Source organism: Aythya marila (assembly GCF_965140915.1).
Source record: "Aythya marila genome assembly, chromosome: 3".
Taxonomy (NCBI): Eukaryota; Metazoa; Chordata; class Aves; order Anseriformes; family Anatidae; genus Aythya; species Aythya marila.
Genome location: NC_139044.1, coordinates 11534204 through 11561703, shown reverse-complemented (window position 1 = coordinate 11561703; position 27500 = coordinate 11534204). Strand labels below are relative to the sequence as shown.

The 27500-nt window shown below is 46.5% G+C and overlaps 1 protein-coding gene across 10 annotated transcripts in view; it reads left to right on the top strand.

Annotated features, from left to right (window-relative positions):
- Positions 1-25047, top strand: part of EHBP1 (EH domain binding protein 1) — a 207964-nt gene extending 182917 nt beyond the window's left edge. For all 10 annotated transcript variants that reach the window (XM_082757350.1, XM_082757349.1, XM_082757356.1 and 7 more), the window contains 4 exons: positions 18171-18270; positions 19432-19505; positions 24678-24792; positions 24896-25047. In XM_082757350.1, the coding sequence (XP_082613476.1) occupies positions 18171-18270; positions 19432-19505; positions 24678-24792; positions 24896-24986 (380 nt within the window). In that variant the 3' untranslated portion in view covers positions 24987-25047. The remainder of the gene's footprint in view (positions 1-18170; positions 18271-19431; positions 19506-24677; positions 24793-24895) is intronic.
- Positions 25048-27500: the final 2453 nt, after the last annotated feature.

Below are 27500 nucleotides of genomic sequence, written 5' to 3'. Positions count from 1 at the left end.
GCCACTGTTCCCCCAGCCCAGTGCTACTGCTTGGGAAACGCTGTAGTGCCGGGCTGTGCTGAGGTCAGGTATTTACCTTCTGTAAACTCAGAGTCAAAGTTAAGAGTTTCACGAGGCACCCTTAATTAAAAATTATGTTGGTGCCGATGCACGTTTCGTAGAATCTGTAATGATCCTTTCCCGAATAGAGAAAATGCAGCAGGATTTCAAGCACATCTCTATTTACATAGTTCAGTGCGTGAGATTGCTGGATTATGATTAATTTTAATAGCTACATTAAAAAATACATCTAACATCATTCTTAATTAGAATAATCTGTAAAGCCAGTTAAATGTTTCAGAAGACAAACAGTTTAATTAGCTAACCTACAGAGGCTCCCCTCCCCCAAATGTGCAGTAGTCTTAGGCTTGGTGTTAGCCTTTCAAGCAGTCTTAAACAATCGGATGAAAAGGGATTTTAGGAAGATTAGAGGACGGGATGCTTTAGACGTTGTCCGTTAATCATGAGATATGCACCATCTACAAAGTTTCACAAAGAAATGAGAATTTAAATAAAATTTACTTTGGTTATCTAGTTAGCATGAATTACAAGCTATAACATCCAGCGATAAGGCTATTTAATAAATGTATTCTTTTAATTGTCGATATGAGCAAGAGTACATGCTGGGGTGTAGTAGCAAGTGATATACCAGATTAACATTCTGAAAGGGACAATGCTTTTTTTCCCAGAAACCAGGCCTTTGTTGAACTATCCCAGGGTGCCACTAGAATTTTTTTTTAAGGGATTCAAACTAAAACTTCAAATAGAATTGTTAGAGTTGGATCTTCATTTGCTCTCCTACCCATCTTCAAAGAATTCGGGAAAAGATCTGGGGTAGTTTTTTTAGCTTGGTTTCTTTTCACTTTTTTTTTTTTTTTTTTTAAGGAAGATTACTTTTTGGGTTGAGTGTTTAATTTTTTCAGGTACAACTTTTTTTGTTAGTGTTAAGATAAGAAGGACACTAAACAAATTATACCTGCCACCACTTCTGTGCTTTCTTCTTGAATTGATTTTTTTTAGTTTAAAATTGAGCTTTTTTTGGATCTAAAAACATCTCCTGAAAGGAATTAAGTATTGGCAAAGCTTTCCTCTGAATGACCTAAAGGAATACTCTTTTTTTTTTTTTTTTTTTTCCTGGAAGATTTCTCATCGTGCTTTATTCTTTAAGGCAACAAATTTGTATTTCTCACCTGAATTAGTCTCAGCAGCTGCATCAAAATGTCTCTGTCTCAGACTCATCGTGCCAGTGAGGTCCTCTTATTTTAAATAAATCCATGCTTCCAGTCCCTATCTACACACCCCGGAGGGAACTGTTTACCTGTGCTGGGAAGCAGAGGCCACTTCTTATAGAGGAGACACTGACCCTTATCTAGCCTTTAACATGAGCAAAGAATTCAGTGTTGCCTCCACCCCTGCCTTTTTTGCACGACTGAGTCCCCCTGAATTTATGACGGACAGGTTTGTGGTGTACCAAATCCCTTGGGAAAATGCAGATGTCAGCAAATTGCCTCTTTTAACCTGGGTCACACGAGTCAAATGTCATACCTACCACGCGATGCTCGGAAAGGTGTGCGTGTTGCAGCACCTGTTGGCTTGTTCTCTATAGAATGAGATGTAGAAACTCAAGAGCAGGAAAAAAAAAAAAAAAAAAAAGGGATTTCTCCAAGTTGGCTGCTGTGACCCTGTGCCACCTACCAGTGCTCTGGCTGTGCCCCAGCGATGTGATACTCCAACAAGCTGAAAGAGATGGCTCTCTCCACTTTCTTTTGACCTCGTGAGGCAGTCCAGCAGCTGCCTGGTAGGGACCAAATGGCACGGGAGAAGAATATCTGCCTCGCACCTGCTTTCGCCAAGCCGCCTGCCACAATGCCACTGTGCCCAGTGGTCCCCCGGGAGGCAATCCCAGCCCCGGCCCCATCTCTGTGGAATACCAGGACAGTGTAGCTGTAAGGTAGTTTTCTCTTCTTCAAAACATCATTAGGATTGAAAAAATGAATCTCGTGCTTGCACATTTTGCATAAATACATGGTAGGTTATCAATTGATGTTCAAATAGCTTAATTGAGTTTGAGGGGGGGAAAGGTCATTTAATTGGGCTATTGAAATGTTAACAGAAACAGATATGGCAAGGAATAGACTTTAATGGCTGCAGTGTGGCACTGATGTCTGCATTCACTTGCAAAATTGTTAATTAGGGCACTTTGGTAGTTCATTTGCTTTTGTATTGATGTGCTTAGTCCAATGAGAGAAATTGGGTTTGTGTATGGTATTTGCACTGGGCAGCAGAGACTTCACGTACACTCAGGAATAAGGAGAATAAAGTGTAAAGCACAACTGGTTTCTGAATTGTGCTGGTGCCTTCATTCACATGCTGCCAGTTACGCATGGCATTTTCCATGAGCTAGTGCATTTTCATACGTGGTTGAGTTTGGTACTTCTATGTATTTGGCTTCATTTTTTTAATGGTTGTAGTAATGGGCTAGAATAATGCTATAATGTGACTTTAAAAAAAAAAAAAAAAAAAAGGTATTCCAAGCTTTTAAAACTACATTGAAACAGTTTGTACTGCAAAAACAAGGAGTTAGAGATTCATTTTGCCCCTGGAAGGAGGTGTTATCTCCTTAAACATATACCAAAAGAATATATTAGGTTGCAATTCCTGGCCCACAGTCATCAGTGCCAGTGAAATTACAAAACCAGCTCTTGGTGTATGCCTGAAGTCCATCGTGCCTCTCTTACAGAACATAAACCTTGAAGGTATTGGCATTTTGTATGTGGGAATGGTGAAATTGCACCGATTGTCCACCTGCATTTTTTGAGGGTTGTAATTGCGCGGATTAATCCTGGTGCTGTTTCATAATAGACTGGCTGGATGCAAAGCTTTCTATTTGAGTTGGCTGCAAGAAGGCTGCATTGTGTACAGTATATAATAATACATTATACTCTAGGTGCTCTTTATAAACAGAGGCAGCAAGAAAAAAACAAGGGAAGAACCAGGAGCTGAGAATCCTCACTTTTACAACAGGGATCCTCTTGTCCTGCTGCAGCAGGAAGGGGCTTGGAGAGAAGGTGACGTTTTGTAGCATATAAAGCACCGGTCTCAACAGCTCCCGGATGAAAAGGGCTTTTTGTTGCCCATAAATATTGTGTCACGGCGGTGATTTCGCGTTGGGTGCTGTCTGCAGGGCAGCGCCGCTGTTTCGGGACGGCGCCGAGGGATTTGGGGCGCGCTTTGCGGCACAGCGTTTCTTTCAAACTCCCGGCGTGCCTGTAGCAAGGGTTGACATCAGCTTCGTTTACTCGTATGTAGTCGGGAAAGCACTCGCCCGAAGATCACAAATCTGCACGCTGCGGCTATCTGGTTCGCAAGTTTAATCAGAGTCCCAGAAAGTTTCATTGTGGCTGCATGCAAATGTATTTACATAGGAATGGGTCTTGGGCTCTTTAAAGAAGGCAACAAAGTTGAAGACTGAGGCCAACAAATAAATGAAAGTTTCTCTAAATCCATTGGATAATAGAGGCAGTGTTAAGGCTAACCACAGTGTTGAACTAAACAGAGGGATTACTCCTGGGTTTTGCATCAGTTGTTTTCTGCCGGGTGGCCTCACTTGTCAAAAAAAAAAAAAAAAAAAAAAAAGTTTAACGGGAGAACATTCACATGGCACGTTGAGAAAAGAAGTATGCTTAATTCCATCAAAGCTCAGAAATCAGTCATTAATTTATTCTAACCTCCGATTGTTGGTCATTTGTGAAACATCTGGCCTTGAAGTCATAGGAACCCAAACACGAGTACAATGTGAGCCCTTCTGAGGACGGGGCTTTGGGGGAGCGGGCGCCGGGCGAGCCTGGGGGGGCAGGGGGGGGCGCGTGCTCCCGAAGTTGCAACTGCCTCTTCAGTCCTGAGACTTTGCAACATATTAAAATGAATCCTTCAGTTAATTTACTCTCGAAATTAGATTATTGTTCATTTGCATCTTGGAAAAGTTGTGCCATTAAAAAGAGCCGCTTTCTTCATGGTGATTTAGCAGTCAGATATTTAGCAATCTTGCAGCTTGCGAGTCAGAAATAGTTTCTAATGAAGTTGAAATTCGAGATAGAAAATGTATAAAAGCTTTCAGGAAAGACATACCCTATTTTCCATATGGCTAAGTAATTGTTATGATATTTGTTTTAAAGCTGGACTTAGACACTCCTGACTGCCCTCTAATTTGATATGGCTGGTCCAGACGATTCTTCTTGAGGAAACTTTCGTAGCAGAACGCAGTGGAGGAGATAAATAATTTTGCAGCTATAAGCACATTGCGAAGTATAGAAAATAATTCAGTCCTCTCCGCTGTTGTGCGTGTAACAGTCTCCAGGTTATTTGACTCTGCGAGGAGTTTGAATGGAAAGGAACTGAGTGATTAAAAGCAGATTGGAAATAAAGGTGGCACCTCGGAGCTGGCAAAACTCTGCCTTTTGTTAATCTTAAAATAATGACTGCTATTTCGTTCTGTGGGCTGGGGTTTTGTTTTCGGCTGGGGAGGGAACGGAGCTCCTCATGTGTAGCTGAAACGTTGCCCAATCCCCCGTGATGAAATCCACTGTATTTCACGTGGGCGTAGGGTGAAATTAGAATTTAAATGTGAGGGGGAAATGGAGACCTGGCAATCCACACCGCCAGGCCGGTGGGGGCATCTCCCGTACCTGCCCGTACTTCTGGTTGTTTTTAAAGGCCTGTGTTTCCTTGCTGGCCTGGCCGTTTGTTTCCTTGGTGAGAAAAGAAACTTGCCATTTTGGCAAACGTAGCGGTGCTGTCCGAGCACGTAACAGAAAGAAAGAGTTTAGGAGGTTTTGTGTGAAGCGCTTCTTTCTCTTCGTGTTTGGTTAGCCTTTCCCTCATTGCTAAGTAAATAAATCTTTAATCCCCATCCCATTGTACAATTTACTGTATCGGAATCACGGCCATTGTAACTCCTTTCAAGCCAGGTTTTATCCTTTCACACTGAAGGGATAGCTGCAGTTTTGGCACTTTGACACATTATATTAAAAAAATGCAAAGAACGAATGAGAGCTGAGTTAATAGACGGGGATGCTCAGAGCCAGCTTGGTGCTCCCATGGCGTGGCCACGACTTCAGCAACACGAACTCGAAGCGCTGGGGATCCCGTGGGTGCTCGCGGACACGACGGCCGCACGCGTGGGACGCCGACGTGGAATTCGTGAGCCTTCCCCAAGCACTGATGGCCAAAGCACCGCCGGGATGGTGGAGATGAGAGCGGGACCTCGTTAAAGAGCTTGAGAAATGCAACGTTTGAGACGGCGCTTTGAGGACGCGCCGATTATGGCTGGCGTGGTGGCTCTTCCCAGCGCTCTGGGAAATGAGCTGTTGACATTCTTTTGGGTCATCATCCGAGATAGGAGGGCAACCGCAAGGATTTAGCAGATAAATTCATCCAAAAAGACCTTTATCCATTTCACTGCGACTTGGAAACATTCATGTCGGATAGAGGCATTAATGTAGCCCTTTTAGCCCTTCAAAGCGAGCCTTATGTTTAAAAAAAATAATAAAAAATCAAATGACCGGAGTAATAACTTCTTTAGGTCTTCTAAGAGGTAATTCATTATTTACATAATTCTGGAGTATAAACCAATCTTTCCTTCAAGAGGCTCTGAAATAGAATTGGGATCTTACAGAGGGAGAGAGTCTCTTTTGAATTCTAATCAACTGGATCTGTCTCAAATGCACTCCTAGTTGATTGTAAACAGTGGAATTTAAATTAATTTCTTCTTATCTTGTCTTTTGAGGAAAACCAGCAACATGTTTAAAAGGTTTTATTTTTAAATGCAGCTCAGAGTTTATTTTGTGGGGGGATTTTTTGTTCCTTTTTTTTTTTTTTAAACTTGATAAAACAGGTGTTTGGCAGGATGGGTTTTGACAGCCAGACAACGATTCTACATCAGTCTAGGTTATTATGAAATAAATGGGGAAAAAAAAAAAACTTTTTGACTTGAACTCGAATGATACTATATAGGCTGAATGTGCAGGGAAGGTTCCCACAATGCACTGTGAAAACCTAGGCTAACAAACACCCTGCTGCGTTGAAAACCCCCAAAAAAGACAAAAGCACAATGAAATAGAAAGCTTACCACCGGTAGCTTTCAAAACGACAAACTAGGCAAACTATACATCTCCACCACTCCAATTTTGTCAGAATGCTAATGAGCTTGCTCTGATCTTTACTCGGCTTCCCGTGTTTTCTACATCTTCAAGGACCACATGGCGCTAGCAAAATAAAGACAACTAAATGAGAATTTCGAATGCTTTTTGTGTTGGGACCTGGTGCCTTTCAGTTGACGCACTCGTTGAATATTCTCAACTTAAAAGCGTACAACAGGGGGCTGGGTATGAACTTTTTAGCGGGGGAAATTTGTACAAAAGTAAATTAGTGTGATGAGGAAAATATGAGAAAAATTTCTGATTAATTTCCACTCTATAATATCAATGACACCTTCAGCCCCTCTCATACTCCTCTAACAAGAGATGCTGATAAAAGATGAATGATTCTGTGTTGTTCACAGTGAATGTTTAGTGGTTTTTTAATAGCAGCATTCTACATAAAAGGCACCAGGAAGTACTCTGCATTAGCAGTTGAGATCACTAGTTAATAGGATGATGTCTTTTAGCTTTTGTCACAAGATTATTAGAAAGGATGGGTTTCTGTTCTCATCCTGGCATACTTTGGAGTGCTTCTTGAGTACAAGTGCTAAAATACAGGTTTCTCCGTATTGTTTCGCATGCAAAGTAAAAGCCCCTTTAATGCAACACCTTTTACTTTTTTTACCAGGTGATTTTGTCATTGATCTCTTATCTGCCCCCCTTTAGCTGTATTAATCACTTGGAGTGTTCTGCTTCTCAATGGGTGCTTGATGATGTATATGTGTACAGATTCACTATCAAAAATAAATCCCTTATATGCTCTGCACCTTCACAAACCTGATTATCAAGCTGTATTTACCAGCCTGCATTATACGGTCTTGAATGCTTCCTCCTGGAGTCCGTCGGTCTGTAATAGGAATTTGCACTTGGGGAGGGAGGGCTAAGCTAGGAGGAGGTACCACACTCCCCCAAACAAGTTTTGTCTTTTAAAAACAATTGCATTCGCAGTTCTCTTTGGCGTTTTCAGAAGGAAATGTGGGTTTGTATCCACTGGTGTTAGCACCAGGGGAGGAAAATTATGAATGTTCAGTTTTGCATGAGAGATGGGCTCCATTTAAAAGTTGTTTTTGTTACAGTCCTCTCTGTCAGCAGGAAGGGATACATTTGTATATTAGTCCCTTTTGTATGCTTGTTTCTCTCTTCAAAATACAATTCCTTGGACTAACTATTGCTCCTACCCGAACTCATGTGTACCAACAAGCTGACCATGCCCTCTTGCCACGCAGTAACCTGTGACTCCTTAGGAGAAGCGTCGCTGCAGCTGTTTGCTTGGGAAGCAGAAAGTGTGAAAAATATCTGTCCATATACATAAGGAAAAAGTTGTAGTGAGACAGGGATATCAGTACGGTCTTTTCATATTTTCCTATCTTACCTGAATCAGAAAGAGGGAATAAATAACACCATGATTTTTCCAGCACTGTGCCACGCTTGCTTTCCACGTGTGTGATTGTTTTGCTTAGCTCAGCGTGATTAATCTCAGGTGAACTGAAAGCTGGCCAGACCACGCGATGGCAGAGAGTTGTCTGACCATATTGTGAAAGGTGAAGATGGTGTTGCATGCCGAACCAGAGTGATGAGAGAAAGGACAGTATAATAATGGCAAAGAAAATCAAAAAGTATTGCCCAAAGCAGTATTTTTACTATCGACATTTTTGCATTTAACATAAAAGGTGAGCAAAAGCATTAAAAAAAAATCTAGATACATGAATGATGTGTACATGACACTGGTTTGGGTTTTTGCTGGTGCCAATCTGTATTTCCTCCTAGATACATCTGAAGGTTAGGAGGCCAGCAGTATATTACTCATAGCAATTTGTGTTGGGCAGAAGAAAAGGTTTTTGACACTTGAGCATGAGAAGCTGGTTTAGTGTTTTATTGTAAGTTGGTAATATTTCACAAAACTATGCATTGGTAGTTACTGCTTTTTTTTTGGATCAGTAATACGATGAGGTACTTCACGAGATGCTTCTCTGCAGAATTCAGGGAATGTTAATTCGCCAGATTTATGGCAATGGGAGTTTTAGCAGCTACCAAAACTCTGGGTGAGAAGTGTGACGACATTTCGGTCTGGGTCACGTTTACAATGTGCTCCATGTTGAGTCCAAGTGTGACTTGACCACCTTGAATCACGCTGAAGCCTACAGAGCTGTGAAGAAACGCCTGCTAGCACTGATCTCAAGCAGTGCAAGGCCATTCATTAGAATTTGTTAAGGCAAATAAACTGGCACGCTAGTAAGATGTTTTTCAGACGTGAGTTTCCCAGATCTGCCCCTTTCGTACGCTCGTTCCTGCACAAGCAGTGTGTTTGTAGTTGCTGGGATTTTATGAGCAATTGAGAACTTGTTGCGTTCTTGAGGCTTGTCAGCCTTTCTTCAGTTTCCCTTCTGTCGTGCTGCCTCCACAAAGTCTCTTGCTGGCCAATTTGTTCCTCTCCAGTCTTAACTCCTCCTCTCAGCAGTTCCTGTGAAGCAATCTTGGCTTGCCTTCGCTACAAAGGAAGATCAGCCAGCCGTACCTTTCCAAATGCCCGGCATTTCTACCGCTGAGGAGCTCCCACTGAACAATCACACCATGCCAAACCCCGGAGTATGTGGTTCTGACCCTCTCATTCACCTCATCTCTTCCGTCTCAGATCCGTGCGTTTGTAGGCAGAACTTCCCAGGAAGAGACCTTTCCAAGACCAGAGGCGGGCAGTGTACACATTCAGCTTTCCCAGGCCAAGTTCATTAAATTGTAAAGAAGCTCAGCAGCGACGATGACCGTGGTTATTTTTTTTTTTTTTCCTCAAAGCAACACCGAGTTGCCGTTGGCTGCCTAAGGACTGAACGAGAGGTCAGCCTCCTCTCCGTGCACTTCCCTGGCTGTAGCCTCATCGTTGCCTTGAAAGAACCTGTCAATAAAGTGCTTGAAGCCAGCTTGAAGAAGAGAGCCTGAACGCAGTGCTGCCCGCATAGCAGGAGGCTACTCTGGGAGAGCCCTAGGCGCTATGAATAGACTTGCAAGCCTTCCAAAAGTCTTGCAAGACCCAACAGACACTTGCTTCTTTTAACTGATTTCCATCTTTCTTTGTGGTATTGCAGTATAAATGGTCTTTCATGTGGTCGGCATAGGCTTTGGCTTTATGCCTGGAAGTTAGCTTTCTCTGCAACCAGCGCCTGCTTGTAAAGAGAATGGCGAGGAGAAAGGCACTTTGGTCACCCCGGGGCTTCCAGCCCACGGGGCCACTGCAGTCTACAGGAAGCCCTGTTATTTCTACTTGGGTTTCTCCATTTTACCACCAAAATCACTTTTTTTGTCAACACTGGAAACCATGGAGCCCCAGGACACCTTGGCCTAGCTGAACTTGCCCAGTTAGCACCGGGAAGCTCTGGGTCCCAGAGGTACAAACCTGCCAACTCCCAGTAAGACAAGGCATCTTCATTACCATCAGTAGAAGGTCTCATTCAATCCTAGCTGTTATCTCCCTTCAGACAGTTGTTTGGGTTAAAGTCAGCCCTGTCCAGTAAAGAAGTGATTTTTTTTTTGCTGTCCACCACCCCTTCCCAGCCCCAGGAGAATATATCCTGAAGGAAGCAAGGCAACATTTGGTGGAAATGGGATAACGTAACAGTAGAGCACAGTCCAAAGACTTTAAGGTTAGCTTCCTTCTCACCTCAGGATTGTAACCAGCCATCATTCACCATGTGAACCGGCAACTGGGGTGTGAACTGGTCTAAGGAGTAGTCACAAGCCGTGGAGTAATTACTGTCACTTATAACAAAGCATCCAACTCTACTTTTTGACCTGCAAGCAAAATAGTTTGTCTGCCAGACCATCATCCTGCTCTTGGTGTATTTCCAAGTGTGAACTATTGTTTTTTTCCATCGCTTCAAAGGTTCGAGTGTCCCGGTTAACAGTGCATGTTTCCTGTGCTGCAAGCAAGGGTCTGATGTATGCTTTTCCCAAGCCGTGCTTCTGAAGTTGTGCTACAGGAGAAAATTTGGGAATACAGAAATTGCAGAGCGTGATGAAGGACATGTGTTGGTTCTGCCCAGTGCTAGGGTCCCTGCAGGCACTATCCTCAGGAAGGAACCGCTGCTTTCTTACAGGAGTCTCTCCAGATTTTTCACTTGAATCCCACCTTTTGCTGCCTGAATTTTGGGCCACAAGCTATACATTTTCTTGGTCTTGGTTGATAGCCCCACGTTTAAAATGCACTCATTTTGATCAAGCGTAGGCGTTCTGTTTCTGTTGATTTTCTGTTATTTTCTAGTGGCCGCTCTGTTGACTTGTTGTGTAGAAAAAAAAAATCAGCAGTCTTTCAGGCAGCTCATCTTTCGTGGAAGTTTTGATCCTGTGATAATTCTGGGTTGCCAAGACGGCGGGCCACAAATGTTTGTCTTTCTGTGAGTCAGTCCCACTGCAGGTAGAATAAATCCTTGTCTGCGCTGCGATGTGGTCAGAGCCCTGACCTCCTGTTTACACAGCTCTCCAAGTTTTAAATAGGCTCTCTGATTTATTGTGTCTCAGAAGCCAAAGAAATTACAAGTTTCCTGCTTGATATTAAGCTAATTTGATGTGTTCTTGCGATAAAGGAATTCCCTCAGTCGAGGCTCTGTTTCGTTAGGGTTACAGTATTTTCGGGGCTGAAACAGGCGGACAATGCACCGCAGTGCAATTCTGCCTGGCAGATTCTTGGCAGTCGGCACCTACCTTTATGAGACTTCATTGTGTGGACATCAATGTCTCCTTCTCAACTGCTCTCAGACAGCAAGTTAGTGGCCATGAATTTGCCTTTCTAATGTTCCTTAGGCATTTTCCCATCCAGCTCAGACTAGGAAAATCATTCTAGGGCTTCCTCTGATAGCTAGCACTCCTGCAGTGTCATATATAGAGGGCTTCCATCCTGCCTGTCTCTCGGTGGCTATTCTCGTTCATTTTCAGTGGTTTATAATAACGAAGGAGGTCCCTGTTCAGTGAAAGGAATAAGTATTCTGGAAGAAAGCTGGGCATGGTAATTCTGAAATGGGAGGCATGGAGCTCAAGGTCGAGCAGGTTCATGCTGTGGGGTGCTTACTGCAGGCTCTGTTTTGACACTTGGAGCTTTGAAGAGTTGTTTTACCCCAAATTCTGAGGTTTTCCACCAAAGATTGTCCTCTTAAAGAAGAGAACAGAGAGGTCTCGTTTGGGATGCCTCAGTTTCACCCAAAGGGAAGAACTGTGAATGGCAAGTCATTTCCAGATCCTCACCGTGACTTGCAATCGAGTTGGATGTGTTTTGGAGGAGGTCTGGTGTAACTCATCTTTCTGAGGAATATCAGCTGTGAACGTGGGCTTTCTCTTTAAGTGTTTATTAAATTCAGTAACTTGCTTTCAAAATGAAAGCTCATCTGGGCACAAACTGTTCACAGTGGGTGAGAGGAGCAGACTGTTAAAAGCAGTGGAAAGTCGGCTGTTGACTTTGAAGGGTTCGAGACCCTCCACCAGCCTTTGCTAGTGACAGGATGATGGTCAGCTACAACACACGGTGTTGCTTCTCTTCCCTGCCCGAGCTTCCTTTTTGTAAAGCTGTAATTGCCACAGTGGATCAGCCCCGTGACCTGCTCAGGAATATTGTCTCGTAGAGGGACGGGTTCAGCTTGAACCCTGCCAGGGGAAAGAAACTCTGCAGGGGCCAGCTACAGGCTAACCCGTCTCCAGGGATCATTTCATTCAACCTCTAAAAATGAAAGGTTCCCTCGTGTCCTAAAGCAGGCAGATCCAACTACCTCTTTTGCTTTTGGTTTGTTTGTTGGGATATTTCTTGCTACGGCTTGGCCTCCCCGTAGTCACCGTTCAACCCGGTTTTAATTCTTGCTGAGCTCTTAGTTTCAACATCGCCTTGTGGCAACGAGTCCTACTGGTAAACGACGAGGCTTTGAGGGAAGGCAGTTCTTTTTATCGGTTTTAAACACACCACCTTCAATTTCAGTGCATTTCCCCGGGTTCTTAGGAGACAAGATGAGGCACATCCTCTGACTATTCCTTTATTTGCTATTCATGTTCTCCTTCAGGTAAACAAGCCAATCTGTCCGGTTGCTCCTAATACAGAAACTCGTAAAAACGCGTCCCTATGATTGGATGAACGCAACTTTATTTTATTTATTTTTTTTTCCCAGCAGGCAAACAAACACGGGGGTGTAGGTTTTCAAGAGGGCTTCCCGTTAAATTTGTGGAATTCGCCGGCGTTTGGACGGCTCCCGGTGGCCATCTCGCCCCTGTTAAACACCAAATAGCACGGCCCTAGCGAAGCTGGCCAGTTTTTGTCATTATTCGCCCCGCTCCAGCTCGCATGGGCTGGCATTCTCCTGCTGGCCTCTTCACCCAAGTGTGTTGAGTGAAGAAAGCTTCTTCTATTCTGTTTTAAAACTGTGTGTAAACACCAGCAAATGGGGGAAGAATGGGCTCTGTCTTAAGTAGGTTGTTTTTCATGTAGTTCTGTCGAGGTAAATGGGGAGATGGGGAGTTGTCAGTGTTTAACCGTGACACCATGGCACACACTATGCACAGTGCAAATAAAATTTAAAAACAATTACTGCTCGAGACAGCATGCAAAGTGATTTCTGTAAACCTGTTATTTCTTGCCAGATTGAATGGGCTGCTTTGGGATGCTGATAGAAAGCCTTTATTATTTATCTTCTGCAGGTTGTAATTCATTTTTGCACAACAGCTAAATACATTTACATTTAAGGATTTTTTTAAAATATGAATCTATTGGCTTATCTTGACAGATTTACGATGGTATAAAGTGTAGAGGAGTTACTGTGTTCATCCATTTACACTGTAAACTAATCTTGTCCCTGCATGTTGCTGCTTTTTCTTCCTTTTAAGTGGTATTCACAGTGTTTTGTAGCACTTTATTCTCTGTTTTCTTAGCGATGTACAGTTTTGCTATGTTAATCCATATTTGGTTTATCTAATGACTAGCTGCCCGAAAGGCTTAAAAATAATGGATCTAATGGCACATACACGTACTGATAGCTGGCTGATCACAAGGGGTGTGTTGGGAAGTATTTTCAGCAGGAAAGGAAAACAAAAAAAGAAAAAACCTGCTCTTTCAAATTAGTTCGGGACAGCCATTTGTCCAAACGCTCGTTATTTAAATATTTAACAAATAATTAGCTTACAGTTCAAACAGAAATCCATCTGTAAAGCCTGGAGAAAGCAAAGGGAAAGGTATTTTATAAAGGCTGCCTGGAAACTGTGCAGCACTAAAATAAGCTAGTCCCTCGTATTGTTCTCAAAAAAAAAAAAAAACACCTGGTAACATACAAACATGCTTGTAATTCTTGAGCACTGAAGATGAAAATTGGCTCAAGTTGTAACTGAATCACAGTCACGAAAATACGATTTGAATACGTGTGATTAACCCCAGGAGAAAACAAAGTTGGGGAGGGGAGGCTGTTGGTTGTTTGGCTGTTATTAAAATTTGGGCTTCCTAGGACAAAATCACCAAACTGCGTGCTGCAGCCGTGCTTGAAGCCTGCGCAGGAGCTGTTGCAGCGTGGATCCGCACTTCTGAAGCCAGTGGGAGTTTCTTGGATCCGAGGGCAGAATTTAGTGTCCTGGGCTAGTGTGGGCTTGGTGTTGGGCTCGCTCCTAATCGCCGAGGAGGGTTCTGGTAGATGTCAAGTGAAGGGAAGAATAGAGCACGCATCCTTCACCACTCAAGCCAGACAATGAAATTAGAAAATGGCACTGAGAGTTGATGTGAGAGAATTCCCCTGGATTCCTAGAGGAAGAATAAAACCAGAGTGTATTGATTTAAAACAAAAACAAAAAAATAAAAAATTAAAAAAAGGAAGAGCGGAGGAAGAAAAAAGACAAAAACTAAATTAGAGAAACCTTGCCAGAATTCGCCTCAGAACATATCTAGTAATAAAGCACAACATCAAAGGCTGTATTGTCTGTTTACATAAGGACGTGTGTACTTACTGTTTCGCCTCAGTTTCTGGTTCTGCCTTTCTCAAATCTCTTACCGTGCCTTGTGCGTGCAGAGGATGGTTGCGGCGCTAACCAGCCTTATTTGAAGACTGCTTTCAGAAGTCATTATTGAGCTATGGGATAAAAAGGTGTAACCGTAATTACGTGTTAAAGAGAAGGAATCTGCTCTGCTAGATAGTTAACCAGGTGAGGTTAAACAAGATAAGATGAATTCTGGTCTTTTTCGAAAACTGACAGTCTTCATTTTAAGCTACAATGTAAAGTGCTTTATCCTGAGATTAAGTATTGTGGCAGAAGCTAAAACTGCCTTTTTCCCCTAACCGTGCCAGAATACAACCTCCTTTTCTTTTTGCGCTAACAAGACTGCTTTACCACCACAGCCCACTCTAAGTAATTAAATCAATCCTTTGTACTTACCGTATTCTCCTCTAGTGACGGTACTAGATCTGATTATATGCTTCATGCATATTCAAAGTACGGCACTGACAGCTCTTTAATGAGCTCTTACTTAATCAGTACGAACAATGTTCATCTTGTTCTTTTTTGCCTCATACATTAGAGCTAGGAACAGTTGGGGAAAAAATGAAACATCCAGCATTCATTTGAAAAATATATTGTACTTTGAAAAGTGTCTAAGCTGGGGAAGTTGCATTCTGCCCTTTAAAAGTCTGATGGACAAATTGGATTACTAGTATTGGATTAAATAACAAATGGTTAGAGGAGAAATGAGAAAAGCTCGCTGTGATCACAGGCTTTAATATTTTTTGTTACTTATAAAGCTGAAGGGGTCTTTAACCAGTTATTAAAGTCAGGATTAATTTGTAATGGTCCAACTTACTAGCTTTAAAAGGGTTTTGTTGTTGTTGTTGTTGTTGTTTTTTATCCAAAACAATAGTGTAATGCATGTATTATGGACCAAAATTTAAGTTTAAGATCTGTGGGCTATTTATAGATTTTCATCCTCTTGTCCTGGCTCAGATAAGGGGTTTGCATGCAGGTATCGATTTGTCCTCAAACACGTTTTTCGCTTCATTTGAATAATCTGTACAGTATTTTTCTTTTCGGAGAATAACACAGATATTATTCCAATTTTAATTTGCAAACCTTTGCAGCAAGTAAAATGAAATCCTTGTTTTACACTTGGAAAGCAGAAACAAAAACGACCGCTGCAGCAGCACAGGGTGCAAATGTGAAGTGAGGTGGGGGAAAGGCTTTTTTTGTGTATTTTGGTTTAGAAAGTACAAACTTGAGTTTAGCTTGCAATGCGGCTGTTGAAATAACACCGAGTTTTCCTTTGTTGAAAGTGTTTTGCGTGCATCCTTCCACCAAAGGGGGGTTGGGGGGGGGAGTAAATTAGCTAATGGCACCAGATTTGCTGAAAACAGTTATTTAAAAATTATACGTATGGCAGTTCGTCTTTATTTTGCTTGCCTGGGAAAAATCTGTTTCAGCTCTGTGCACAAGAATTTAAAAGCTCTTGGTCAACAGCAACAACAAAAAAAGAAAATATCACAATCTACTGCTATTAATATTGCACACATGTGTCATTTCACTGATCAAAAAGGCCTTCACCGGGGTACAATTGGCCTTTTTCCAAATTGCAAGCTTTTTCTCAGCTTTTTCTTTTTCCTCTTTCTTCTTTTGTTGCTGCCCAGGGATTTGTGCCTATCGCAGCCACTATCACATGACTGGTGTCAGGGCATCACATGGGCCAAAGTGAATACAAAAACAGCTACCCGAAAAGATTAAAAATTCTGTAAAACAATACAGACTTTGTTAACTCGCTTTAAAACAGCCTCGTCAGAGGATATTCCGTGGGCTTTGCTGGCAGCGTAGAAATACCAAAATAATGCACCTGTAAGGGCTGCGAGCTTTACCTACATCTTTTCTCGTCTTTTCTCATTATGCATTGCAACCAACTTAGTTAGGAGGAATATCTTAAGAAACAAAAGTTTTTATCTTAGGTTTATGTCCTTCCCCTGAGGTTTCATGTTAGGAAATTAAAGTTCAGATCCTCAGCTGGTAGAAATGAGGCGAGCTCCTCCAAAACTTTTCTGTCCCATCCCTGTGTGTCTGTTTTTAAAGGCTTTGCAAAATGAAATGCAGCAAGGGCTTGCATTCAGAGTGCATCTTGTATCTGGAGATCCCAGACCACCCCTAGAAACAATAAATTTGGTGCCATAAATTGATGAAAATGTTACCATGGCCATACAGTTCTGCTGTGAGAACTTGTTTTCACCTGCAGCGTGGCAATCTCATGTGCCACAAAATAAAGGGATCGCTTTGCAAGGATAAAGTAGCAATCTCTCCCCACTTGACACCCCCAAATAAATTGCAGCTACTTGGTGCACGCCAGTGAAAGCCTGATGCTATCGATTATCATCTGCTTCTAAAGGCAGACCCCATTAGTTGGGACCGATTCCGTGATTCCTTTGATCTGCAACTTAACAGCAAACTATACCTATAGGTCTTAATCCTCTTCGGGGCAGTGCTGAACTGCAGAATATGATTGTAAGTGCTGGGCGAGTGTGGCACAATCTTTTCTGCATGAAACCAGAAGTGGAGGTCTTGGGGGCAGAGTGTTTCTACAGGGCAAATTCGTCCCCACATCGCTCGGGCAGAGCCTGGCCACTGCTCCTCCTGCTTGGAAGGAGAACGTGCCAAATGGTGCGCCTTGGTCTAGCCACGTGGGCCCACCAGCTCCACTCCAAACGGACCCACTTCACCCTTAATCTCATTTTCCTTCCCTCGTGGGGATGCTCCAAGCCCGGAGAGGCCACGGGGTGAAAGCAGGCTGGCTGGAGGTGGCTCTGTGCAGGTCTGTGTGTGCACACTGCCATTGCACATGGGTGTGAACGTGTGCACAGCAGGCACGGACGTGCACGCATTTCAAATGCCCCCGTCCAGGAGCTGAAAGCTTTCTCTCAGAGAAAACCAGTATTTTTTCTGGTGTCTTTCCAGCTTCTGGTGCTGGAAACTACATCCTAGGGATCCTGCAATTCCCTGACTGTACAGCACCTTGCATCAGAGATTTCAAAATGCCTTGCAAATATCAAAGAATTAACTTTTAGCACCCTGGCAAGCTAGGTACGGGTGGTTATCCTTGTATTAAGCACAAGCTGCCTAAATGCAGAGGTGTGCCCACGGTCTGTCTCCTGATGAATCGATGTGGAAGCTGGGAGAAGTACTCAGAAGTCCCAGCTCGTGTTCCTTTGCCACTGTTCCAGGTTTCTTCCCAGGTTAATTTGAACCCTAAGAAATGGGTAAGTTTCATAATTCAACAAGGCCCGTGCCATTTTTGCTCCTCAACCTGAGAGATGAGAAAGGGGGCTCACTGCAAAGGTGCAGTCTCCACCATGTACACACGGGGAGCTCCTTAGCCAGCTGGACCCCGGGTGCTCACTTTGACTGTGGGCGAGGACAGGAGCAGCTCTGGAAAAGTGGCCACAGGCTCAGCAAAGTTGAGCAGGGGCCACTTTGGCCAAGGGTTCAGGATTATGATCTCCTCTGCAGCTACACTGATCCCCACTGCATAATCCTGCCTGCCCTGGGTTTTGCTTGGGTAGAGCGGATCTTGCCCACAAGGGTTGCTTTTTGTGTTTGGCTGCCTCTGATGTCCAGGCGTCTTTCAGCAGCAGCAGGACTTTTTGTTGGGAACAGAGCAACAATAGCATTCTTTCAGGAAAATTTAAGATAGGGTACTTTCTAAAGGTGTTTGTTTAGGAGGGTCTGTCAGCATGGTAAAGAAGACTAAAACATACGCCGCAGAGTGTCTGCTTTCAAAGTTTTATTTATGGAGCTAACAGCATTAGGCTTCAGTTCTCGCATTGTGGTCTTGGGATATTTTTACCATTTGAGAACACGCCTTGTAACGTTCAGTGATATTAGAGACGGGCACTTCAGCAACTGAATGGAAATACATGGCTCGACTTGTGAAATGCCACCTAAGTAATGAAATTCCTTCTCTTGCAGGAAGAAACACAGAAGAAGAGGAAGCTATGATGCAGGAGTGGTTCATGCTGGTTAATAAGAAGAACGCCTTAATAAGACGAATGAACCAGCTTTCTCTCCTGTAAGTACGGATGGTTACCTGTAGTTAACAGCAGGCTGATTTACAGGAATATTGGCCCAGCAGACAGATGCAAAACTTTTTGCTTTCTCCCCGTCCGACTTCAAAATGTTTCCTCGCAAACGAGTGGTGTGGGGGATTTGTGGAGCACCTCAAGGAACTTGTTTTTCTCATATCTCCAACTTGACAATGGAAAGCGTGCAATCACACGAGATTAGCCAGAGCTGTGAAAAAAAAAAAAAATCTGAAATATTAAGCGTAGTTACACTTTCAAAGGCCCTACAGTAGAATAAAATTACATTTTAGAAACAGGCAAAGAGATTTGTATTGTGCCTCAGATGTGACACGGGAAAACTACTCTGAGAGAGTGCAAAATTAGAGCCGGTACCGGCTCCGCAGAAAGGCTAAATTGCATCCCTCGCTGAGCAGCGCTGAATGCTGAAGGGATATTAGCGCATCGGTCACGGTGTGGTGGTACCGCCGATCCTGCGAAGCCAGGCAGGTACAGGGAGGACGAATAAACTTTTTTCTCTAGCAGGGGAGAGGAAGGGAGAAGGGTTGCAGAGGCACTCTGCCGTCGGCGCTTCTCCTCCGTCTTCCTTCAGTTGAGCGATTCTGTTTCTTTCAGTGTGCCACCTAGTGTAGATGCCGGCGTACTTCCTTGGAAAGAGTCCGTGCTCACAAATTTCCTGCCGTGTCTGAACTTGACGGAGGATTCTACCTCAAAATATTAAGCTTTCTAATCCCGTGTCTAATTTTCATTATTCATTAGGGCAGAATGTATGTAGGATAATACTTCCAGCGTTATATTATCTTGGTGAATAGGCTGATGCTGGAATTTGTTCATTAGATCCGGGGGAATGTTTTATGCTTAGGACATTCCACAACAGCTGCTCCAAGGATGAATATGAAATAATTATGTCCCGTAGTACAATAGAGTTAAACTGACGGAATTAAAGCCGATGATGGAGAAAATGAAAAGGCCCTGATACTGAATATGCCACCTGAGCAAGGTTTTAAGTTTGTGTATCATTTGTTTGGAGTAGCTTAAAGTTAAAGAGAAAAGTCGGTTACGAGTCCTAAAATCAATGTAAGTTAAAGGTTCTTTTAAGTGTTTAATGATTTAGTAATTAACATATTGATGAACTTTTGCAACTTGCCTAGGGAAAAAGAACATGACCTAGAAAGGCGCTACGAACTGCTGAACCGGGAGCTGAGAGCAATGCTTGCTATTGAAGGTAAGAGCAGCACTGGGTGTCGAGGGAAAGAAGGCGCTTGCTGCCGAAGGTGGCTGCCCAAAATTGCCAAATTGTCAGGCTGTGCCAAAGCCTGGTTGGGAATTAATGCTGGCATTTACGTAACTCTGACCGATAGCACGCAACAGGTACACGGGGTCTCCAATCCCATCCTGAATTTTTATTCTGGGGGAAAAAAGAAATCCGAGATACACGGTAAAAAATACGGTCTCTTTGGAATAAACTTGGAGGAAAGTGATGAGGAGGTAAGGGGTTCGCTGGTTTTGGTGCAGTAACACTCTCCTGGCTGTCCTGCGGCACCGCGCTGCTTTTCGTACGGCAGAGATGGGAAGGGGCGATCCTGACTTCTGCGTGTTGGCTAAGTCTCACCACCGCGTTTTGGATAAGTTTAGTAGGAGATGAACGATGAGTTTATCTCACTGGGGGAAAAAAAAAAAAAAAAGTCTCGTCGTTTTTTTTGTGGCAAAACACTACGTTTGCCAAGTAAACATTTCATCAGAGGCAACCTCAGGATTAGTGCAATCCTTTGCACTTATTTTCTCCATTCTCTGCAACTCTCCAGAGTTTAGTCACCTTACCTGAATGAAAACTCATGGGAAGATTGACACACGGGATAAATGAAACAATTGCAAACTTTCCATAGGGCTTTCAAGTGAATTGTACAATAATCCTAGGGATGATTCATAATAAAAAATAAACATCCAGATAGCTTAAACCATTGCTTGCATTATTTTCTTATTTAAATATCTTAAGTGTTTTATAATGCTGTACTGCTTATACCTCTCAGTCACAAATGCTGTCGTATAGTTCAAAGATGTTTGCTTAAAAGTTAATCCTTTGGGCTCTGTAAAATGGACCTTTTGTCTAATCAATGCAAATTGATTTTGCTATTCTGTATTGACCTCTTAACCCTTTGACTGTCCATGGTAATTTCTTTCTTCACCTGATAAGGTACCTGATCCATAATAAATCAATTCTAATTAGTTTGGAGACTTCACTGGAAGCATAAGTTTGTAGCAAAAAAAGCAGCAGGTTTCAGGTAGCTTTTTCCTATCTATCCATCTGTGGTTATATTTTTGCATAAGAACTACCCTCACTGTATTCGTGGATAAACTTGAGTCATAAACACATGCATTGCTTTCAGCAGAGGCAAGCCAGATTAATTGGGAATCATTCTAATGAAATATTTAAAACGTAAAATACTCCAAAACCAAAGAGGAGTTGAGAGATACTGGATTTAAATCTTAAATTTAAATGCTTAATTGCCTCTTACACGTGCTTCTGTCTTGGGATGTCTCAGCAGCAGCCTGTGAGTGTCTTTAACAGCCTGTGCCATTCGCGTACTGGCTTGAACTAAAATCTCTCTTTTTAAAATTTCTTTTTTGCAAGTTCAGAGAGATGCCAAAACCCAGGAAAGTCTTTTTTTTTTTTTTCCTTTTTCTTTTCTTTTCTTTCTTCCTTTTTTTTTTTCTTGCTACTGGTGATATGGTAAACAGGGGCTTAGGGAGAAAACGTAGGTGCTGGCAAATTTTGGTTTTGTGTTTTATTTGTGCAACAAAGTCTATGCTTAGCGTTTTAAGCCTTAAAAGAGGTTATTATTCCGCTAGAAGTTTTAGCAGCTCTCTGCTTTTACCTAAAAACCTATTAAAGGAGAAACTCTCCTAACAAAACGACTGCGAAATGTCAAAATACATGCTGGTGACACCTTGCCTGAGATGCGTGTGTCAGCGCGGTATTGCTTTCCGAGTCTGACATATGCTTGAGTGCAAAGATGCACTTTTTTGGAAGCGCCAAGTGCAAACACGCCATTTACAATGAGCTTTCCCCGCAGAAGAATTGGCTGCCCCAGCAGCACAGGCTCTGCGCTCAGAGGCCATTTAGCCGATTGCTAATGAGCAGTTGGGCTCCGGGAAAGAGTTGAAAGGACAGATCGCACTTTTGCCGGCACCGAGTCCAACCCCAAAATGTATGGGCAGGGAAGAAAGAGAGAGAGAGAGAGACAGAAAATAAAATAACAGGACGGGACCGGTCGGTTTGTTTGTCTAAAAGAAAGGATTGTAAGGCAGAACGCACCAACCCAAACTGGAACTTAAAAAATAATAATATCTAAAAAAAAAAAAGCCTTTGAAAGGTGATAATTACTGTTTTGCTAAATTGCTCTAACTCTTCCACGCGTGACTGTGCTGTTTAAAAATCCATCAGCCCGTTTACTTAGCTGGCCGATGACGGGGAGGGGGGAAAAAAAAAAGAACAAGAAGGAAGAAAAAGAGAGGCAGCAGCCTGGCAGGAGGCAGATAAAGGCTCGGCGCTGGCCCCGGCGGCGTGCGGGCAGCGCTGGCCGGAGGCACCAGGAGCTCCGGGGCGTGCGGATGCGGAGCTGGTGTCCTCCTATCCAGCTGCTAAAATAGAGGCACGGCAGGCTGAGGACGGCCACCAAGGGGGGGTAAAATTAAAAATAAAGAGTCGGACTTCTTCTTTTTCTTCTTTTTTTTTTTTTCCCCTCCTGCTCGGCCGCAGAGGTAAGGGAGGGCGAGCGGAGCGCTGCCTTCATGGGGCCGCGGAGCGCTGGGGGCTTCAGCCAGGAGCTCCGGCCGAGGAGGGACCTCCATGCCCGGGTGCCAGGCCCCAAAAAACAGAGGGCACGGGGTTTGCCCGGTCACGTGTGGGCAGCGAGGTGCTCCTCCTGCCCGCCCAAAGGCCAGTGGGCTGCCGCGGGCACGGCTCTCCCAGGCCCGCGGTGGCCGAGCGGTGCCTCGCTTGCAGCCACCTTTCCTCTGGCTCCTTCCCTCCCCTCCTCCCCTCCTTTTCTTTCTTTCTTTTTTTTTTTTTTTCTTTTTTTTTTTTTAATTCGAGATTTAATGCCTCCTTAGAAAAGATAAGTTCATTTTTGCACACCTTGGGGTAGCGTGTTCATTTTCTGCCCAAGAAATGGATCTTCTTTAGGATTTTGTACATCTTGATTTATTCTTGGCTTATAGTTTGAAGTGGGTGCTCTTCTAAAAGGATTTATGCATAGGTTCACTATTTTTGTAGTTATGGTTTATATGATAAGCTTTTTATATTTAAAATCAATATGTAATCCTGTGGAGGAGCTTATCCTCTAAAACCCCATTTGTAAATCTATTTTAGCTTTGTTACACCGCACAGCCACAGTATTCCATAGATTGATTAGGTTCAGCAGCAGAATCCTATCAAATGGCCTGCTCTGATGATGATGCAAACTCTTTCAGGATTGCTAGTTGACTGGAACTAAAGATAAGACTTGACTGCAATCCCCCAATGTGCTCTTTACAAAACTAGTGTTAATTTTCATCAAAGTGCCGGGCTTATTTATTAGAGTGGCGGGGCTGAAGGTTTCACTACGAGAACTTTCGACCATTTCTATGAAAGCATTTCTATGGGAACCGGCCGGCCGTTTGCTCCGAGTAATTATCAGTTTAAGCAGTGGGAGGAAAAAAAAATAATAATAATAAAAAAAAAAGACAACATGAAGTCAACGAAGATGAATAATTGAAAACATTTCTGCTTTCAACGTGAATTTAACAAACTCCGCGATCTCAAAGCGCGCGGCGCGGGGGCTCGGGGCTTCTGATACTTTGAGCTCGCAGCCCTCCTCGGAGCCCTGATCCCATTTTTGTCCGGAGCGTGGCTTTTCCACCAGTCCGACTGGGAGAGCTGCAGGTTAGCCGGGGTTTGTGCCTCGCCGTGGCCGTGCGGGACCGGCGGCGTGGGCGACCCGGGCTCGGCAGGCACAACAGGTAGGAGTCGGACTCGGGGGATTTTGCACGCAGGGATGCTGCCCCAAAACCAAAATGCTGCCTTGTTGGACGCACCGAGCTCGCCTGCGAGCTCCTGCTCCAACACTTTGCTCCCCTCCTGCCCCACTGCCAGGTGACTTTCTGGCCGAGAGGAGGGCGTCCGGCTCCTTTTCCAGGACACCGAGTGAAGCCCCGGGTGCATATTCCTGCTGCCGGGGTGTATTTCAGCCGCTAGGAACCAACGAGTGCAGAAAGCAAAGGGAAAAAAAAAAAAAAAAGAAACCAGAAGCAGTTTTGTCCCGTGGAGTGCGGTGGTGTTGAGCCCACGGGGCTGGCCAACAAAAAGTGCCTCTTTTTTGGGGAGGGAAAATAGCAGGAAAATCAGCAGCGAGGGGCTGAGCAGCGAAACGTCTCGCCCGGCATCTGATCTCCTGAGAGCTGAAACTGCCGAGGAAAGTGGGGAGCCGAGGGGAGGCCAAAAAAAAAAATAAAAAAAGGAAAAAAAAAAAGAAAGGGAGCGGCTCCAAAAAGCAGAGTTTTGCGACTAACCGAAAGCGCTCAAAATCGCCTCCTCCAGCTCCTCGACGGAAACGGGGGAAACTTAACCCAAAAGTCGGGCCGGGGTTAAAAAAAAAAGAAAAAAAAAAAAAAAGTCGTGTCCGTGCCCCGCGGGGTTTTTCGGTATTTTTTTTTGTTATTTTTCGGTGGTGGAGGCGAGGCCGGGTGGTGCCGCGGGTACCCCCGGGGGCGGCCGAGCGGGGCGCGATGCTGCGGCTGCTCCTTTTTCCTTTTTTTTTTTTTTTTTTTTTTTCTTTTTCCCCCTTTTTTTCCCGGCTCTTAATTTCGGAGCCGGTGCCCTCTTTCCCTCCTCGCTCGCCCTGCTATCTCCCTCGGCATCTCCTGCTCCCTCTCTCATTGTTTACCTCCGTAATGAGGGAGGCGGGGATGGCTGCGGAGTGACTGACAGCGCACGGCCCGAGCCCCCGGGGCCGAGCCGAGCCGGGCCGGGCCGAGCCGGGCTGGGGGAGAAGCCCCGGGGCTGTCCCCGAGGGGTCCCCTCGGTTTTGGGGTCCCCCAAAGGGCCGGCGAGCAGCGGCTGCCTCCCCCCGAGGGCGCCCCGGGAATTAGCGGGGAAAACGCGGCCCCGGCCGGCGCCGGGAGGTGGGGAGGGGGTGGTTAGAAACCAAACGAATTGGGGAAAAAAAGAAAAAAAGTCAAATATAAATAAAGGGGAAGCAGCCGGGGGCTGCCCACCGACTCCGTGCCCGGCGCTGCCCCAGCAGGTGCGCACGGAGGGGGACCGGGGGGGGACCCTGCGCAGCGGGCTGCTCACCGCTGCCTTCGGTTTTTTTTTTCTATTTCTTTTTTTTTTTTTTTTTGTCGTCCCTGTCCTCAGACTGGCAAAAGACCGAGGCGCAGAAGAGGCGAGAGCAGCTGCTGCTGGACGAACTCGTTCTTCTCGTTAACAAACGGGACGCGCTGGTGCGGGACCTGGACGCCCAGGAGAAGCAGTGAGTGCGGGGACGGGGAGGTGACGGGGGGGGCGGGGGGGGGGCGCCTTCCTCCCCCCACCCTCCTCCTCCTCCTCCTCCCTCCCGCCGCCTCTCTCCGCAGGGCCGAGGAAGAGGACGAGCATTTGGAGAGGACCCTGGAGCAAAACAAAGGCAAGATGGCCAAGAAGGAAGAGAAATGCCTCCTCCAGTGAGCGGCCCGCCCGCGGCGCAGCGCGGCTTTTTCAGACGGCTTCAAAATGCCGGCTATGGGGAAAGGGGGGGGGTTGGGGGGGGGGGAGGTGGGAGGGAGGAGGGATGGACACAAAAAAAAAAAAAAAAAAAAAAAAAAAGGTTTGGAAAACGAAATTGTAAACTTTTTTTCCTCTTTCTTGCCGTTTTCTTAGGCCAGAGCTAGGCTGCGCCGGGCCCCGTCCCGTTGTGGGGTTTCGGGTGGGTTTGTTTTTTTTTCTTCCCTTCTCCCTTTTTTTTTTTTTTTCTTTTTTTTTGGTTTTTTTTTTGGGTTCCCATCCCCGGGGGGGCCCCGCTGAACGCGGCTTTTTGTCGTCCTCGGCTTAGAGAGAGAGGGAGGGGGGCGGGAGGGGGGGAACGGCCACCACCATCAGCATCCTCCGCCGCCGGGGCCGGGCCCCCCCGGTGCCATCGCCCCCGTGTCCCGCCGTGTCCCGTCCCGTCCCGTCCCCCCCCCCCAGCCCCGTTTTTATTTATTGCGCCCGGGCGATAAAACCCCGGCCCCCCCCTGCCCCCGCGTGTGCCCCCACGCGTGTCCCGCGTCCCTCGGAGGAGCTCGCCCCGGTTATTTATTACAGCCCCGAGCCGTGACACAGTTTGCAATAAAAGCCGAATCTTTCTTACCGTGACCGCCGCTCGCCTCCTTCCTTACCTGCGGGGACGGGGACGGGGACGGGGACGGGAGGGGGGGCACCGGGAAAAATAAAATCAATAAAAGGAATAAAAAAAACAAAAAAAGTTTCCGGGCTGCTCCCGGCGGGGAAGGTCCCGCTGGGGTCGGTGCGCGGCCGGGACGCTGCGGCCCTTTATTTGGGGAGGGGGAGGTGGTGGGGGGAAGGAGGAAGGGGGGAGCCCCCCGGTGCAGGGTGCAGCCCGCTCCCACCCCAAAAAAAGAAGTAAAAAATAAAAAATGATGAAAATAAAATAAATTAAAAAAAAAAAAGTGGGAAGGAGCCGGGGCTGCCAAGCCGCGGAGGATGCGCGGAGCGGGCCGGGGCCGCGGGGCCCTCCCCAAAAACGCGGCCCCAAAGCTGGGGGGGGGGCGGCTCAGGACCCCCCCATCCCGTTCCCTCCCCTCCCTCCCCGCGCTGCCCCCCCCGGCCCCTGCCCTTCCCCGGCTCACCTGGGCGCGGCGGGAGGGGGCTCCGGGGGGCTCCGGGACGGATTTGGGGGGCCGGGGGGAGCCGGGGGGGGGGCGCGGGGACCCCCCAGGCCGGGGGCGGCGGCGGGGCCAGGGGTGGGGAAGGGGCGGCGAGGGGAGCGCGGCCGGGCCGGGACTGGGAACGGCCCCGGCGGGAGCGGGGCAAAACGGGGCCGGGGGGTGGGAGAGGGGGGCAGTGCCCCCCCCCCCCGGGCCTTCCTCCTCCTCTCCTCCTCCTCCTCCTCCTCCTCCTCCTCCTGCCTTTTCTTTCTGTGAATGGGCCGCGGCGCCTTTGTTGCGGGGCGAGGTGCCGGTGCCTTCGGGGGGCGAGCGGGGCTCGGAGGAACCTGCCCGGACCCCCCCCCCGCCCCGACTCTTTCAATGAGCCTTCGGGGGCTCGGCCCGGGAAAAGGAAAAAAAGTAAAAAAAATAAAAATAAAAAGGACGCGAGAAAAAAAAAAAAAAGGAAAAAATAAAAATAATGTTAAAAAAGAAAAAAAGAAAACCGGGGGTGGGAGCAGCAGGAGGAGCGCGACTGGTCCGTGGCCGGCGGTCAGCGCCTTTGCGCATCAGCGGCTCCCCCGCAGCGAGCGGGGCTGCGTTTGGGGACCCCCCCCCCAAAATAAAAAACCCAAAACCATCCCCCCCCGACTCCCCCCTCGCTCCCCGCCGGCCCCGTCCCGCCCGGAGGAGCGGCGGCTCGGCGGTGCCGCGGCTCTGGGCTGGCTTTTTGCCTTCGAAACCCAAAAAGTTTGGGATCCCCGCGGGTCCCCCCCCCGCGCCTCCTTCCCCCGGTGCCAGGCGCTGCGCGGGGGGCGAAAACTTTCCGCGGGCGGCCCGGGGGGGGCTCGGAGGGACGGGAGGAGGAGGAGGAAGGGGGGAGGAAGGTGAGGGAGGGGGGAGGAAGGTGAGAAAGGGGGGGGGGAAAGGTGCGGAAGGGGCGCGCAGAGCCCGGCGCTGCCCGGGGGCAGGGGCCGGGGCGCGGTGCGGGTGCGCGGGGGAGCGCGGAGCTGGGAAGGTTGGGGGGGGGGGGGGGGGGGGGGGCTGATTTGGGGGGGCGGGGGGGGCCGTCGCCCTGCTCTGCCATTGCCCGGGCTGCTGTCAGTCAGGCGGGGAGCGGCCGGGGATTGGCGCCGGGCTGGTTACGCACTCGCTTTGCGCGCACATACAAGGCTAGGGCGGCGGGCAGGGCTGCATCCTCCGCAGGGCCGCGGCTCCGGCGCCCCGACAGCGCGGCCCGGCCGCCAGGTAACGCGGGGCGCCGCGGCCCCCCGAGCCGGCCGGGGGCTGCGAGGCCCCGGGCATCGCCCCCCCAAACCCGCCTCTCCCCCCCCCC